At 47.1% G+C, this 14,651-nt stretch overlaps 1 protein-coding gene across 6 annotated transcripts in view; it reads right to left on the reverse strand.

Annotated features, from left to right (window-relative positions):
- The window catches only part of ACACA (acetyl-CoA carboxylase alpha), a 207,022-nt gene that overhangs the window by 91,108 nt on the left and 101,263 nt on the right, over positions 1–14,651 (reverse strand). For all 6 annotated transcript variants that reach the window (XM_079955359.1, XM_079955357.1, XM_079955358.1 and 3 more), the window contains 6 exons: positions 12,294–12,335; positions 11,763–11,978; positions 9,807–9,962; positions 6,870–7,073; positions 5,093–5,248; positions 4,774–4,920 (listed from right to left, as the gene is read on the reverse strand). In XM_079955359.1, coding sequence (XP_079811485.1) covers positions 4,774–4,920; positions 5,093–5,248; positions 6,870–7,073; positions 9,807–9,962; positions 11,763–11,978; positions 12,294–12,335 — 921 coding nt within the window. The remainder of the gene's footprint in view (positions 1–4,773; positions 4,921–5,092; positions 5,249–6,869; positions 7,074–9,806; positions 9,963–11,762; positions 11,979–12,293; positions 12,336–14,651) is intronic.

A 14,651-nucleotide genomic window follows, 5' to 3' on the forward strand; every position in this document is an offset into this window, starting at 1 on the left:
GTAGTGCCAATTCCACTGATCGAAGCAGATCAAGTGGGCACGTGTGAAGTAAGTTGATCTCATAGGTAAACTGGTCCCAAGGGCTTTATATGTGAATAGCAACACCTTGAACCTGGCCCAGTAGCAAACTGCTCGCAGGGGTTCTATGTCTGCTCGCAGGGGTTCTATGCTATCAGCAATTGTGCTGCAGCATTCTGCACTAACCGCAGCTTCTGAATAAAGCACAATGCAAGCCCCACATAAAGCACATTGCAGTAATCCAGTCTTGAAGCAACCAACACACAAACTACCGTGGGGAGGCTTTCCTGGTCCAGCCATAGCTTTCAAACTAGCTGCAGTTGGTAAAAGGCACTTCTAACCATGGAGGCTACCCGAGAGCTGGCTCCAGAAGCACCCCAAATTTTTAAAAGAAGAGTAAACAGATTCATGGAGGGTAAGGCTAAACACTGGCTATTGGTCATGATGTGACCAATGTCCTACCTCCACTGTCGGAGACAGTGTGAAGGCTGGGAAAGTGGGGAAGAGTGCTGCTGGACTCAGGTTCTGCTTATGGGCTTCCTATTGGCATCTGGTTGGTCACTGAGGGAACAGGATGCTAAACTAGACGGGCCACTGGCCTGATCCAACAGGCTCCTCTTAGGTTCTCAATCCCAATTCATCTGGTCACTTTTGAGAACAGAGTGCTGGACCAGCTTCACCTGCTACCTGGTCCTTTCACCTGCAGATGCTTGTGACTGAACCTGGGGCCTCCTGAATGCTAAGCATCGCCTCTGCCCACTAAGCTATGGACTCTTCTTCAGTTCTTATTTCAACTTCTCAAAACCTACAATGAGGTTTTCATTATACGGCAATTAAATTGAAGATCTGACCAATGAAATCATGGACCTGTCCGTCAACACACACACAAAACACTAAGCCAGAGATTCTTTAACCAAGTGACACCTGATCAAAGCTTTGGTAATTGGTATATTGAAGTTCCAATAATACTTAAATCAATGGAAATTGATTAATTGATCAGGTTGATAGGCTGCAGAGCAGGTGATTAATCAACCAAAAAGGAGTTACAATCAGTAGGCAACCTTGATTTTTAGTCCTCTGTTCCTGTCCTGCCCTACGGTGTTCCCTGGCAAAATAATTATAAGCAAAATATTTTCATTTGGGACCTCTCCAGACATTATCATGCATTTGTGATGAATTCTATTAATGATGGTATCGGGGAAGTTATATGTGATCCCACTGCAACATTTTTGGGGCTGACATGTTGCTTCATTTTCAACCGCTGCATTTCTCATAACTTCCACCTGAAATTCTGCATTTTTTCAAGCTGCAAACGTTCCAGGTTGTTTGTCCTACTTTTGCTGCGCTACAGTGCAGGTGTTCCTCCGGGTAGCAATAATGCATTAACATTGAGGAAGCATTGCAGAACAACTAATAAAGCCAATGATGTGTGGATGGGCCAACATACATCTGCCACTAATGTGCTATTATTGCTTCATATTATTCTCATGTTGCAGAATTCACCATTAAAAAACACCAATTCAAAAGGGCTCCTGAATGCCATTATTTGGCAACAGCAGCTAATTCTGGGTCTTTGATCAAAGGATAAGTAAACACCTTTGATCTCCGCTGAGTGTCAACAATAAACAAAGTTAAAGGAACATAAAGGGCAGGGGAAAACATGGCTTCTGTTACCACCACCAACTGCAAGACCTTCCTGAAATGTTTGCACATATGAAATATGGCTGAAGTCTGCTCCCATAATGTAAATAGGATTGTGAATTTTTTTTGGGGGGGGGGGAGCAGGGTGAGGATTTCATTCTGCAGCAGTAATAGTGTAACATTTCAGTGGTTTCCTTAAGGATCCTTAAGGGTCAACAAAACATTATGCTAAATCTGGGGCTGCTGCCAAGAATGGCAGGCCTGAGTCTAGCTGATTCTTCTCCTTACTTAAAGCTCTGCCCCTGTAAGGCTCCATCTGCACTACGCCTTTGAAGCAGTATCAAACCACTTTGAGCAATCACGGCTTCCCTGAAGAATCCTAGGATCAGTAGTAGTTTGTTAAAGGGTGATGAGAGTTTGTCAGGAGAGACCTCATTCCCATTGCAGAGGACTGAAACTGAGACCTTCTGCGCACAAAATAGATGCTCCAACACTGATCTCTGGCCCTTTCCCTAAAAATAAAGTAAGCTTCCAGTCCTCTTGGCTGTGAAAAAAGGACCCTGCTTGGAAATATGTGGGAGAGCTCAGTTGGGAGAATCTCAATTCCAGGGTTGTGGGTTTGAGCGCCACTTTGGGCAAAAGATTCCTGCACTGCAGGGGGTTGGATGACCCTCGAGGACCCTTCCAGGCGTACAATTCTATGGTTCTAAAATGCTGGGGACTGAACCTGGGATGCTCTACCCACTGAGCCTTCTCCCCTAATGTGACATTCCACAAACTTTTGCGGGTACTTCGGAAAAGGAGAAAGAAGCTTCCGTCCAAGGCACACAGAAAGTCTTTCAGGAGAGAGAGAGAGAGAGAGAGAGAGAGAAGTGTGTGCTTGTAACAGAGACAGAGCGCACGAGCTTGAACGGTTGGGCTTTGGGTACAGGGTCCCATATAATAAGACTATTTGTATTCATACTGGCAGAGTAAACAGTACATGTTCATGCCCAGGCAGCCTCTGCGCTAGTAATTTCAGCCAGAGCACAGCTCGGTCCCTTGGGAATCTGGGCTACTCTCCCCTGGCCTCCAACCACTCCAAATGCCAAATGAGAGAAGAATAGGAAGGAGGAGAGGGGGGAGAGAGAGACCGGCCGGTGTGGGGAGGGGGAAAGCAGAAACATACCAAGACCTTCCTGCTGCACTGTACCACCGTCCCCGCTTGCAAGGAGAAAAATATATAAAACATTTTTAAAGGGTGCAGTCGCAGAGGCATTGGGAGGATGTCTCTTAAAACCCTTCCTTCCAATTTAGCAGCGGCAAGGCATGTTTTCCGGCATATTAAACCTTTCTGAACACCAATCAGGTGGGAAGAGTTGAAAAAATTATGCAGAACAATAACAAAAAAACCCCACCCCAACACTGCCCAACAGACGCATTATCCTGGGACAGATATTTATATAAAATTGCCCTATACTGAGTCAGACCAGCAGTCCCATCTTAGCTGGTGTCCGGGATTTCGGATGCTCTGCCTGAGATGCCAATGGGGACAGAACCCTCTGCACACGAGGAGGACGCTCTGCCACTGCATCACAGCCCTTCCCCAAAATGTTAGTCCATGTCTAACAAAAGACAGGAGACACAGGACTATGCCTTAAGGGTGAACGAGACCACAGGTATCTAGCCCAATGTGTCCACACTGACTGGCAGCAGATCTCCAGGGTTGCCCTTCCAAACCCTGCCTAGAGATGCCATTGGTGACTGAAGCTGGGATGTTCCATGTGCAAAGCAGGGGAGTCTCCACCACTCGGCTACAACCCTTCCCCTAAACCCAGGCGTTCCAAGTGCTCGGTTCTATAATAAATTCTTACTGTTCCGTCGTCCCCGTTTTCTTTAGATTGTGTTTATATACAATGCTTAGAAATGCCAACAATTCTACAGATTGCTGGAATGGGGTGGGGCGGGAGGGCTATTTCTACATGTGGTGGGAATGTCTGATTGTGCATGGTTTTTGGTGGAAAGTATATTCCAGGAAATTTCCACCATAGTTCAGCAAATTATCCCTCCAGATTCCAGGGATAAACCTATTGTTGCTCTTTCCGGACACCATGCAACAGGTATGGTATAAAGATATCTGCCTGGTGGCACCGGAGGGAGAAAGGGTATATAGAGTCTCCAGTGTTTAGCGAATTTTGAATCTAGTAGTGGCAGAGAAAGTTACGGAACAGGGGAGATAACATCTAAGAACCCTTTCTCTTTAATTTGGCCCCCTTCCATCACCTTTATCACTCATATGGACAGTGGGAATCATCCTCCAGATTGCCAATGTCCCCTGTGGGCAGACATCATACCTAAGCATTTCTGGCCCCTGGCTTAATGCAATTGTTCCATTTATTCCTTTTTTTCTCACACAGCCCGTCTGGGATTATCCTGAATGATGTTTCACAGTATCGCGTATACCAGGCTTCCTCAACCTCGGCCCTCCAGATGTTTTGAGACTACAATTCCCATCATCCCTGCTAGCTAGGGATCATGGGAGTCGTAGGCCAAAAATATCTGGAGGGCCAAGGTTGAGGAAGCCTGGCGTATACCAATGCAATGTGATTCCCCCCACCCTTTTTTTCTGTTTTGTTATGTCATGCAAAAACCAATTTAAAATTACTGTAAAAGATGAGAGAAAGAAATGCCTTAAGCAAAAAAACCCCCACAAATATTTCAGAAATCCCGAGAGCTGCATTGCAGGTCAGATCCGTGCAAATGCTGCAGGATCTGTTGAGCTCCCTGTTCAGAAGAAGACGAAGAGTTTGGATTTGATATCCCGCTTTATCACTACCCTAAGGAGTCTCAAAGCGGCTAACATTCTCCTTTCCCTTCCTCCCCCACAACAACTCTGTGAGGTGAGTGGGGCTGAGAGACTTCAAAGAAGTGTGACTAGCTCAAGGTCACCCAGCAGCCCCATGTGGAGGAGCGGGGAATCAAACCCAGTTCACCAGATTACGAGTCTACCGCTCTTAACCACTACACCACACTGGCTCTCCAGTGTTCAGGATTCCAGCCACCCAGTTTCATTCTGCCACCCCCAGCCCCACCCATATTACCCACGCCACAGTCAGCCAGCCTACTGGAACTTGCCTCATTTCCTCCAGGCAGCCTGTTCATATGCACCAATTGGCCTTGGTCGTCCAGCACCAGCTCTGTGTATGTCAGCAGGTCAGAAGGCAGCGGAGGAGCAGGCAGGGTCGCAAAGTCTTTCATGTATTCCCAGAGTTTAATTAAAGACTAAAGGTGTTTTGGGGAAGGGAGAGAGAAATAATAAGATGCTTTCATTAATTTTTTTAAAATAAAAAACCCCCCACTCTTCATTGCTTGGTTCAGATGCAACAGGAAACCTTGGCTTCCCACTATTACAAGGATTCATGTTCTAACAGCGAGCCCAGGAGGCAGTTCTCACCTGTCGGAACATTTCGGGGATGTCGTAGACGTACGTCGTCCCCAATGACTGCGCCTGGAATCTCTTGGACTGGAGCAGGTCCTTTGTCACATATGGAGTGTTGATCAACATTCCGTGTAGTGGCCCTTGCTTATCACCGTAAGCCTGGAACATAATCTAGACGAGGAGACACACACCCACAATTAAAGCCAATTTGACGCTAGTGCATCAGACAAGGCCCCACGGCTGTGTTGTTACATACAGGAAAGGCTACGGGATGAATGGCTTCTTGAGGCTGGTATTCTCCAGACAGTGGTCCTGGGTTCAGAAATGTGCGCTGCTGCACAAACCACCGCACACCCCCCCCCCCACACACATGCTCAGTCTTCATGATAATGCTGGCACCATTTATCAACAAGCCCCCAAAACAGCCACTTTCCAGTCATGGAACAGAATGCAATTAGGCAGAGCACTAATACAGTGGTACCTCGGATTACATACGCTTCAGGTTACATACGCTTCAGGTTACAGACTTCGCTAACCCAGAAATAGTGCTTCAGGTTAAGAACTTTGCTTCAGGATGAGAACAGAAATTGTGCTCTGGCGGCACAGCGGCAGCAGGAGGCCCCATTAGCTAAAGTGGTGCTTCAGGTTAAGAACAGTTTCAGGTTAAGAACAGACCTCCGGAACGAATTAAGTACTTAACCTGAGGTACCACTGTACAGACAGACAGCATGGTGCAGTGGGTTAGAGCAGGGGTTGGCAACCCAAGGCCCATGGGTCACAAGCAGCCCACGGGGGTCGTTTAACCGGTCGTTTAACCGGTCCACAAGCTGCCCCCAAACCGAGCTGCCTGCTTGGCGAGTCCCCGTGTGCTGCGCTAAACTGTCAGCCTAATCTGTCAGCCTAACCGACCTCACAGGGTTATTGTGAGGATAAAATGGAGAACCATGCATGCTGTCTCAAGCTCCTTGGAGAAAAGGTTCAGTGTGAATGTATAAATAAATAAATAAATAAATATAATTATGTATTCTAACAGATTACATGCTAACACTAAACTGTAGAATATTGTATTTATTTCACTCTAAACTAAGCCTTCTCTCCCCGACCCTTTTCAGAATGTCTCTACTAGAGGAGGTAGAACGGAGCCTTGCCCCATTTGTCTAACCCCACTTTAAAAGTCATCCAAGTTGGCAGCCATCAGCTGGTCATGCAGAACGGAATTCTATAGATGTGTCTCCTTGAGACTCCATCTGCACCACACATCTAAAGCAGTATTGTGTCTGCTAGAGCACTGGTTCCCAATTAGCTAAGTACCACACACACACACAGACACTGTTTTTCAAAAGCCAAGACATGGGCCCCCTACTTTTGAAAATGTTGATGTCTCTGTGGTAGTTTTTGTTACGTCAGCAGTGCCACAGATGCCCTGGGTGGGTTAAAAGGACCCCCAGGATCTGTGGGCCACTGATTGGGAACCGCTGCCCTAGAGAATCTGCAGTTTCCCCTGAGTGCTGAGAGTTGTTAGCAGGAACCCCTATTCCCCACACAGAGCTTCAATTCCCAGAGTGGTTTAACAGTGAACCCCTCTGGGAATTGTGGCTCTGTGAGGGGAACAGAGGGGTCTCCTAACAACTCTCAGCTCCCAAAGCAGCATCAACGGAGCTGTTTCGTAGAATCTCCGTTCTTTACCGGCTGAAATGCCGAAGCTGGAACCTGAAAAACAATAATAACCAAAGAGAATTTGTCTCCCCCTGTCAAATGTAACCCCACAGCTGCACCATTTAAGTTGCCGCACCTGTGCTGTTCTGGAGTCCGTCACCTCCTTGTACAGACTTATGTCTAGATAATAACCGGACTCATTGGTCAGGAAGAGCCGGATGGGAATCGCCTTGCCGGTTGGAGTCAACCGAATGTTGATCTTCAGCTCCGCCTGGAGGACTCTGAGCTTCCACAAGCGGCTGCCATAGCGCATCACCATGCTCCGTACAGACTCTTCGATCTGAATGATGGGGGCAAGAAAAGACTCTGGTCATGGAGAGGTCCAGGTTAAGCAGCACTGCTTCAAGTAGTGCAGAGTGTGGGTGAAACTTGTACAAACTGTGTGAATTTCCCCTCCTGTATAAAGTGCTCATTCGCAGAGCATCTGCTTTGCATGCAGAAGGTCTCACATTCGATCCCTGGCATCTCCAGGTAGGGCTGAGACTTTCCCCAGTCTGAAACCCTGGAGAGCAGCCTCTATTCAGGGTAGACCTGAATGGCTTCAACCTTGGCTCTCCGGCTACTGTTGCACTACAACTCCCTTCAGAGGCCTCTGCCAGCTCAGCCCATGGCTGGGGGTGATGGAAGCTGTGGTCCAGCAACAGCTGAAGAAACAAGGTTGAAGCTCTCCTGTAGACAACGCAGATGGACCAGTGGCCTCAGTACATGGCAGCTTCCTGTGTGGTAGGTTCTTTCTCACTGGAGGTGTTCAATAGCAGACCATGACTACTAGGGATGCTGCAGCTGCATCCTCCACTGCGGATCTCGCCCTGAGCAATGGGCTAGGCTAGATCAGGACGGCCCAACTTTTCCTACCAAGAGTACTTCCAAGCAGTACCTGAGGGCTGCACACAGAGCGCAGAAAGGAGGAAGCGAGGCCAAAATTGGAGGGCCACCCCAGCCCTTGCGCTGCGTTCCCAAAGGCAGCTCAGCAAGGTGCCAGGCTTTGAGAAAGAGGTCCGAGGTTCTCGCAAAGTCCTAGAGACCTCCCATCTCCCCAAAAGGCCTTGAGGGTCGCACATGGCCCTCGGATTGCATGTTGCACCACTCTGGGACTAGATGACTAGATTTGAGTACCTCCCATTTCTTTGAGCCTATAAAATCCTCACCCCCATCTTCTTAATATTCCAAGAAACCAGAGAGCGGCATTAAGAGCAAAATTCTCTGCAAACATTTCCTTTTTTAAAAAACAGCATTTACGCCCCTGCGTTTCACTGCAGCTACGACGCCTTAAATCAACAAGGCAATTACCGCTCGGAGGCCCGTTCCTCTGCCGTTTTATTAAACTTTCTAATATACTGCTGTTTGGTAAATAGTGCATATTAAAAGGCAGGCAATCGGAAGGCAGGTCTTAATGTTCTCTCTCAAACTGCCTCTTTTCCCAAAGCCCCTCTGGGGGACACTCTTCCCGCAGCTCCTGCAAAAGGAAACCCCTGCGGGGCTTGGAGGCACCTGAGAAGCAGAACAGTCAGAGAAGTGCCTTGCCACACTCCTTGCTTCAAATACGCTGCTAATCCAGTTTTTCTAACTGGAGGCGGGTGGCGGTCAAGGCATGGGGCAACCCACTCTCAGTCGTGTGGCTGGCCAGAGGGAAGGAGGAACCATAGCCAGCCTGTGGTACAAAGAGCCAGACTTGCTACTTCAGCTCTGGGGTACCCTAGACCAGTCCCTACCTGCACTGTATCTTTAAAGCAGCACCATACAGCTATAAACAGCCACGGAAATGTTTCTTTGAGGTGCTGTGAGTTGTTAGGAGGCCCCTATGCCCCTCAAGAGAATCTGCCATTTTCTGAGTTCCCTAAGAAGAGGGACTGACCTCTGAGCAACTCTGAGAACTGTAGCCCTGAGGGGCATGGGGTCTCCTAACAACTCTCAGCATCCTTAACAAATTAGAGTTCCCAATATTCTTTGGGGGGAAAGCCATGGCAGTTAAAGTGGTATGATACTGCTTAAAACATACAGTACAGATGAGACCCCAGCACAACACTTAAATGCAAAATATGGATTCCCCACCTCTGTCAAGTCCCAAACACACAACCCTCCCACATAATATTTATTCATCTCAGCTGCTCTCCAGTTTTGTAGACCGCCCTTCATCACTTTATTTTTTCACTTTATATTCTTTTATTTAGGAGAGGGAAAGCATATTCCTTTATTTAGCCCATTTCAAATATTTCACAAGCACATAACTTAAAACCTAGCAAATGTCTCTCAGTCCATCCTGAACAGACAAACACGTTTTCCTGTAACGCGTGAAAAGAGACAAGAAAAATAAACCATAGTGCCTCATGCAAAAATACTGAAAAGACGGGGCCGTATCATCAGCAAATCGGATTAACAAGGACCAAAGACAGTGTTAGGTGTTCCAAATGCCTACATGTTGGATCAGAGATCCAGTTTCCATCATCACTTTATAGCAGCGGTGGGCAACCTGTGGCCCTCTGGATGTTTCTGGACTCCATGACAACATCTGGAGGGCCAAAGTTTCGTGAAGTCTGGCTTCATAGTGACCTCAGAACAGTTTCCAGACTACCAAGAAGCACAAAAATAGGCAATATTGAAATGTAGGGTTGTAAAGTGGTTAGGGTGTCGGTCTAGGACTTGGGACAGAAGGGTTCAAATTCCCACGCTGCCATGAAGCTCTCACTGGGAGACCTTGGGCCCAGTCCCTGCCTCTCTGCCTAACCTACCACTCAGGGTTGTTGTGAAGACAGAATGGGGAAGAGGAGGACCACTTGAGCTCCTTGGAGGAAAAGGGTGGGGCAGGAATGAAATCAAATTAATGCATACGTATGCATGACTTAAAACAGTCATTAAAAGGTAATAAAAAAAAAACAAACGTACCAGCCTCAAAAGAGAAACCAACCTCATTGATTCACCCCAAATGCTCGAGGCAATGAAAACATGTTTTTTTAAAAACTGGACGGTGGAAAGCCATTTGTATCTCCCTCTCAGTGTCAAGGGACCAGCTTACCTTTGATGGGTCCATAATGACCGTCGGGACGAAGTTGAGGAAGATGTGGTTGCAGTCTGTGCGCACATTGGTGTTGTTGAAAGCCACCTCCAGCTCGTCCATGGCTTCCAGAAGCAAGCGCTCCCCCTCGTTCTGTAGATATTCGAAGGACGCCTCCTGCGGGCAGAGAAACCAAGCTGTTATTTAAGGATAACAGAAGAATCATAGAATCATAGAGTTGGAAGAGACCACAAGGGCCATCGAGTCCAACCCCCTGCCAAGCAGGAAACACCATCAGAGCACTCCTGACATATGGTTGTCAAGCCTCTGCTTAAAGACCTCCAGAGAAGGAGACTCCACCACACTCCTTGGCAGCAAATTCCACTGTCAAACAGCTCTTACTGTCAGGAAGTTCTTCCTAATGTTTAGGTGGAATCTTCTTTCTTGTAGTTTGGAACCATTGCTCCGTGTCCGCTTCTCTGGAGCAGCAGAAAACAACCTTTCTCCCTCCTCTATGTGACATCCTTTTATATATTTGAACATGGCTATCATATCACCCCTTAACCTCCTCTTCTCCAGGCTAAACATGCCCAGCTCTCTTAGCCGTTCCTCATCGTTCCTCATCGTTCCTTAGCATCGTTTCCAGGCCTTTGACCATTTTGGTTGCCCTCCTCTGGACACGTTCCAGTTTATCAGTGTCCTTCTTGAACTGTGGTGCCCAGAACTGGACACAGTACTCCAGGTGAGGTCTGACCAGAGCAGAATACAGTGGCACTATTACTTCCCTTGATCTAGATGCTATACTCACTTCCCTTGATCTAGATGCTATACAGAGCTTTGCTGCTGGATCTGATCGAGCATCCTGTCCTCCCAGCGGCCAACCAGACACCCTTATGGGAAGCTCACAAGCCAGGGCTTGAGCGCAAAGAGCAACTCTCCCCGATTGCAACTGGTGTTCAGAGGCACAGTCCCTGGGACAGCAGAGGAAGAGTACAGCCTTGCAACTAGCGGCCACCTTATTCCTCCATGTATTTGTCTTTAAGAAGTTAAGTGGAACCCTGCTGGATCCGGCCAAAGGCATATTGTTCTCGTGGTAACCACTCATGAGCTTGCAAGCAGGGCCTGAGCACGAGAGCACACTCCCCTCCCTTGGTTTTCTGCAGCTGGTATTCAGAAGCTTGCTGCCTCTGACAGTGGGAGCAGAACACAGCCATTGTGGGCAGCGTAAGAGTCCAAAAGCAGGACCTGAGCACAGCAACACCCTCTCCAATTCTCAGCTACTAGTCAGCTGCAGGGGAGGTAAAGCACAGGCATAGGGCCTAGTAGCTAGTGATGGTTAGAAATATTAACGGACTCTACATAAGAAGAGCCCTGCAGCTGGATCCGGCCAAAGGGTCACCTAGTCCAGCATCTGGTTCTCACAGATGCCCCCAATGGGAAGCCCACAAGCAGTCCTTAGGGTGATTTACATGAGACATGACAGAACACCGAAAAAGAAAATGCAATGCAGGCAACTCCCCATTTACGTGGATTCAAAACACGTGTCACTGTGCGCATGCTCATCGCAAACAAAACCTGGGAGGGGCACAGAAAAGGGCAAAAACTGCCCTAGAAGCATGCGAAAATGGCAAAAATGGCACCTAGAAATCCCATGAGCCTTTGCAAGTGTAATCCCATGAGCCTTCACACTTTCAGGCCAGTGGAGAGTTGGAGTTTGGAGGGAGTGGAGTTTGGTGATCTAGTAACTGCTGCTGGTTTTTAAAAGGTTTTTCAAGGGTTTCCAGAGGTTTAGAGGGTGTTTGCAGGCATTCTCAATGGTGTTCCCAATATATGTGATTTTATTTAAGCACATGGTGCCTCGGAAAGTAACCTCCGCATAAATGGAGAGTTGCTTGTAAATGGCAACACCTTAAAATAAACACGCACAGCACCTCGTCATCAGGTCGTGCGTCCTGCTAATTAATCAGCAGAGCCCACCTTGGTAACCAAGTCCGAGTGCCGGATGATCGCCCGCACAAAGAACCTGTAGTCGGTAACCTCAGCACCCGCCTCGACTTTTGCGGCGCCCAGGTAGAGATGCATCTTGTGGTTGGCACATGGAATGGCGGTGAGGTCAAAGTTGCGCATTCGGTTGAGTTCCAGCTGGAAGGCCAAGGCCGGTTCCAAGTGGCGGTAGATTCTGTCTTCTTCAAACTGGGAATGGAAATCCAACCATATATATATTTGGATGATTTGTAGGAGTGGGCAGGATATAATTTATAAACACAGATAGACAGATATTAGAAAGTAAATTACAATATTAAAAAATGGTATAAAGATTACGTTGCTAAGCTTAGAAGTACAAAGACAAATAATTACACTGATGTGTATCTGTATCACAGGTATACACACACTTTCTATATTTTGGAAAGTTGTTGGTTTGCTATGTGTTTGGGCAAAGTGTTGCTTTGAGGATATGAATCCATTTCCAACTCAGAAGACAGAAGCAGTGAATTAGCTAGTGCTTACCTTATCCCTCGCCCGGAATGTGAAAAATTTGGGGAATTCCCTCTGTCCCAAAAAGAAAAAGAGTGAAATTAGCCTCAGAAAACATCACCTGCCATTACTCTCTCACCTATAGATAGCAAGGGTGTTCTAACTGTAGTCACCATTGTTAAAAATAATGATCCTCTGGCTTTAAACCACCCACCAACAAAACCACCATTTAAAAAGTCATCCAGTTTTTTTTTAATAGACTGCTGTTGCTTTAATTTCTGATTTTAAGCTGCCCTTGAACATTGCTCTCCAATAGAAAAGTGGGATACAAACATTTCTAAAAAAACCCCAAACCTTTTAGATTTTAAACACAAATCTTAAGAAGGGAGCAGGAAAGCCAAATATTTTACAGAGGTCTGAGTATTATTTAATGTCTGTGTTCACATCTCACACTAAACCATGGCTTAACATAGCCTTTCCCAACCAGGTGCTTTCCAGATGTTTTGGACTACACCTCCCATGGAGTTCAACAGGTGAAAACTGACACAGCATTGCAGCCTAAAGCTGGTTTGTCATTCCAAGCAATCTCAGTTTGCAGGAGTGTGGAAGACATAAGGATACCCAAGAGAAAATTCTCTTTGCACTTGGGCCAACTCCATTTCCCATAATTCCTCATGAGAAGCCACGACTGTTAAAACTGATATTCAAGGAATATGACGTTTGCAGCTGAGGTATGCCCCTGTATTTGCAAAAGTTGGTTGAGGCATAAAAGGATAGGACATAGAAAATCATAGGATATGGGTTGCATCCATGGCATACATTTAAAGCACTCTTATGCCACTTCAACAGCCATGGCTTCTCCCAAAGAATCCTGGGAGTTGTAGTTTGTAAAAAGTCTCCTAGCAACTCACAGTACCCTTAACAAACTACAGCTTCCAGAAGGAAAGTAAGGGGGGGGGAAGGAGGAAGTGATTAGGAAGATAATGAAAATGCCCACCCCTCTTGCCTTACTCTCCAAATACTGCCAATTTGTCCTTCTAGCACCCATGCTAATGTGATTTAATATTTTTTCCCTAAAGAAGACCTCCCATCTAACATTTTTGGGCAAATATACTAACTAAATGTGCACATGCGCACAAACACACAAATCCTCAGGATTTTGCTACCAAAATTCCCCCCTCCAAAAAAAAAAAAAATATTAAAGAAATCTCCCTTCCTAGATGGACGAATTATGCCCCCGCTGTGTTCTAATCAACCAACCATCATCAAGACAATCAGAATAATTCGCCTAAATTAACCAATCAAGACACCCTGCAAATTGGAGAATGCAGAAAGCTACACGAGAAAAAAATCATCATAGCTGGTTATTATACTAATAATCGCGTTAAAAACCTAATGAGATGAGGAAATTGGAAGCTTGCTGGAGCAGCTCTCTATTACCTCAACATGCTGAGAACTAATTATATAGACTGTAATTAAAACACAAAACAAACCCAAGCCAAGGCCCCTGAGTTACGCTGACAGGCAGTCCGGTAACAAAGAGGAGGGACTATTAATGACCGAGCCAAAGACTCTCCGAAGGGCGAGGCGAAGCTCTCCAAAAAAATCTGTTGACACAAGAGACCTCCTCTGCAAAACACAGAGCATCTCCACCAGCAGGAACCGGCCCATCTGAACAAAGCCATAAGTTGTCTGATCAGAAGTTCAAGTCTTGCTTTCCCAGGAAGAAGGCTCAGAAAGCAGTGGAGGCTGGTACCCGTAAAAACTGGTGGGGCAGATGGCAAGGAGACCCAACAACTGGGAGACCCAGAGAATCCTGGCTTTGTCCCCATCCTCCTCCCAGCTGAGTTCCACAAGGGCGACACTGAAGCGACGGAAGACGAAGCTGGAGACAAGTGTCACCCCGTAAGAAGCCAGACATGCAAAACGTCCCAAGTTCATGTCTTGCTATACCCAGGCAGGGCTGGGAAAGGCTCTTGCTTGAAACCCTGTTGTTGGGACAACAGCTCCCATCACCCTGGCTGGAAGAACACATGCCCCACCCCGATGTCAGACAATATAGAGCTAGACCTGGGATTGGGAGTCTCAGTCCTGGGGGCCAAATGTGGCCCTCCAGGGCTATTGGACTGGCCCTAGGGATTCTCCCTAGACCACCCCCACCCTCTCTTGCTTCCTGCCCTGTCCGCCACCCATGGTGGCCTTTGGAATGAGCTAGACAGCCTCTCTGCGTTATGGCAGCTTCCTTCCTGCATTCCCCCGGCTTCGAGGTGGTCTGTTCTGAGGTGCAATCCAGTCTTTCCTTTCTAACTACATTTCTGCCCTTCCTTTCGCCTTTAAAAGCTGCTGCCGGGGAATCCAACCAGGACTTCCCCCTGCAACCTGGAGGCAAAG

The sequence above is a fragment of the Podarcis cretensis genome (assembly GCF_951804945.1).
Source record: "Podarcis cretensis genome assembly, chromosome: 15".
NCBI classification, from domain to species: Eukaryota; Metazoa; Chordata; class Lepidosauria; order Squamata; family Lacertidae; genus Podarcis; species Podarcis cretensis.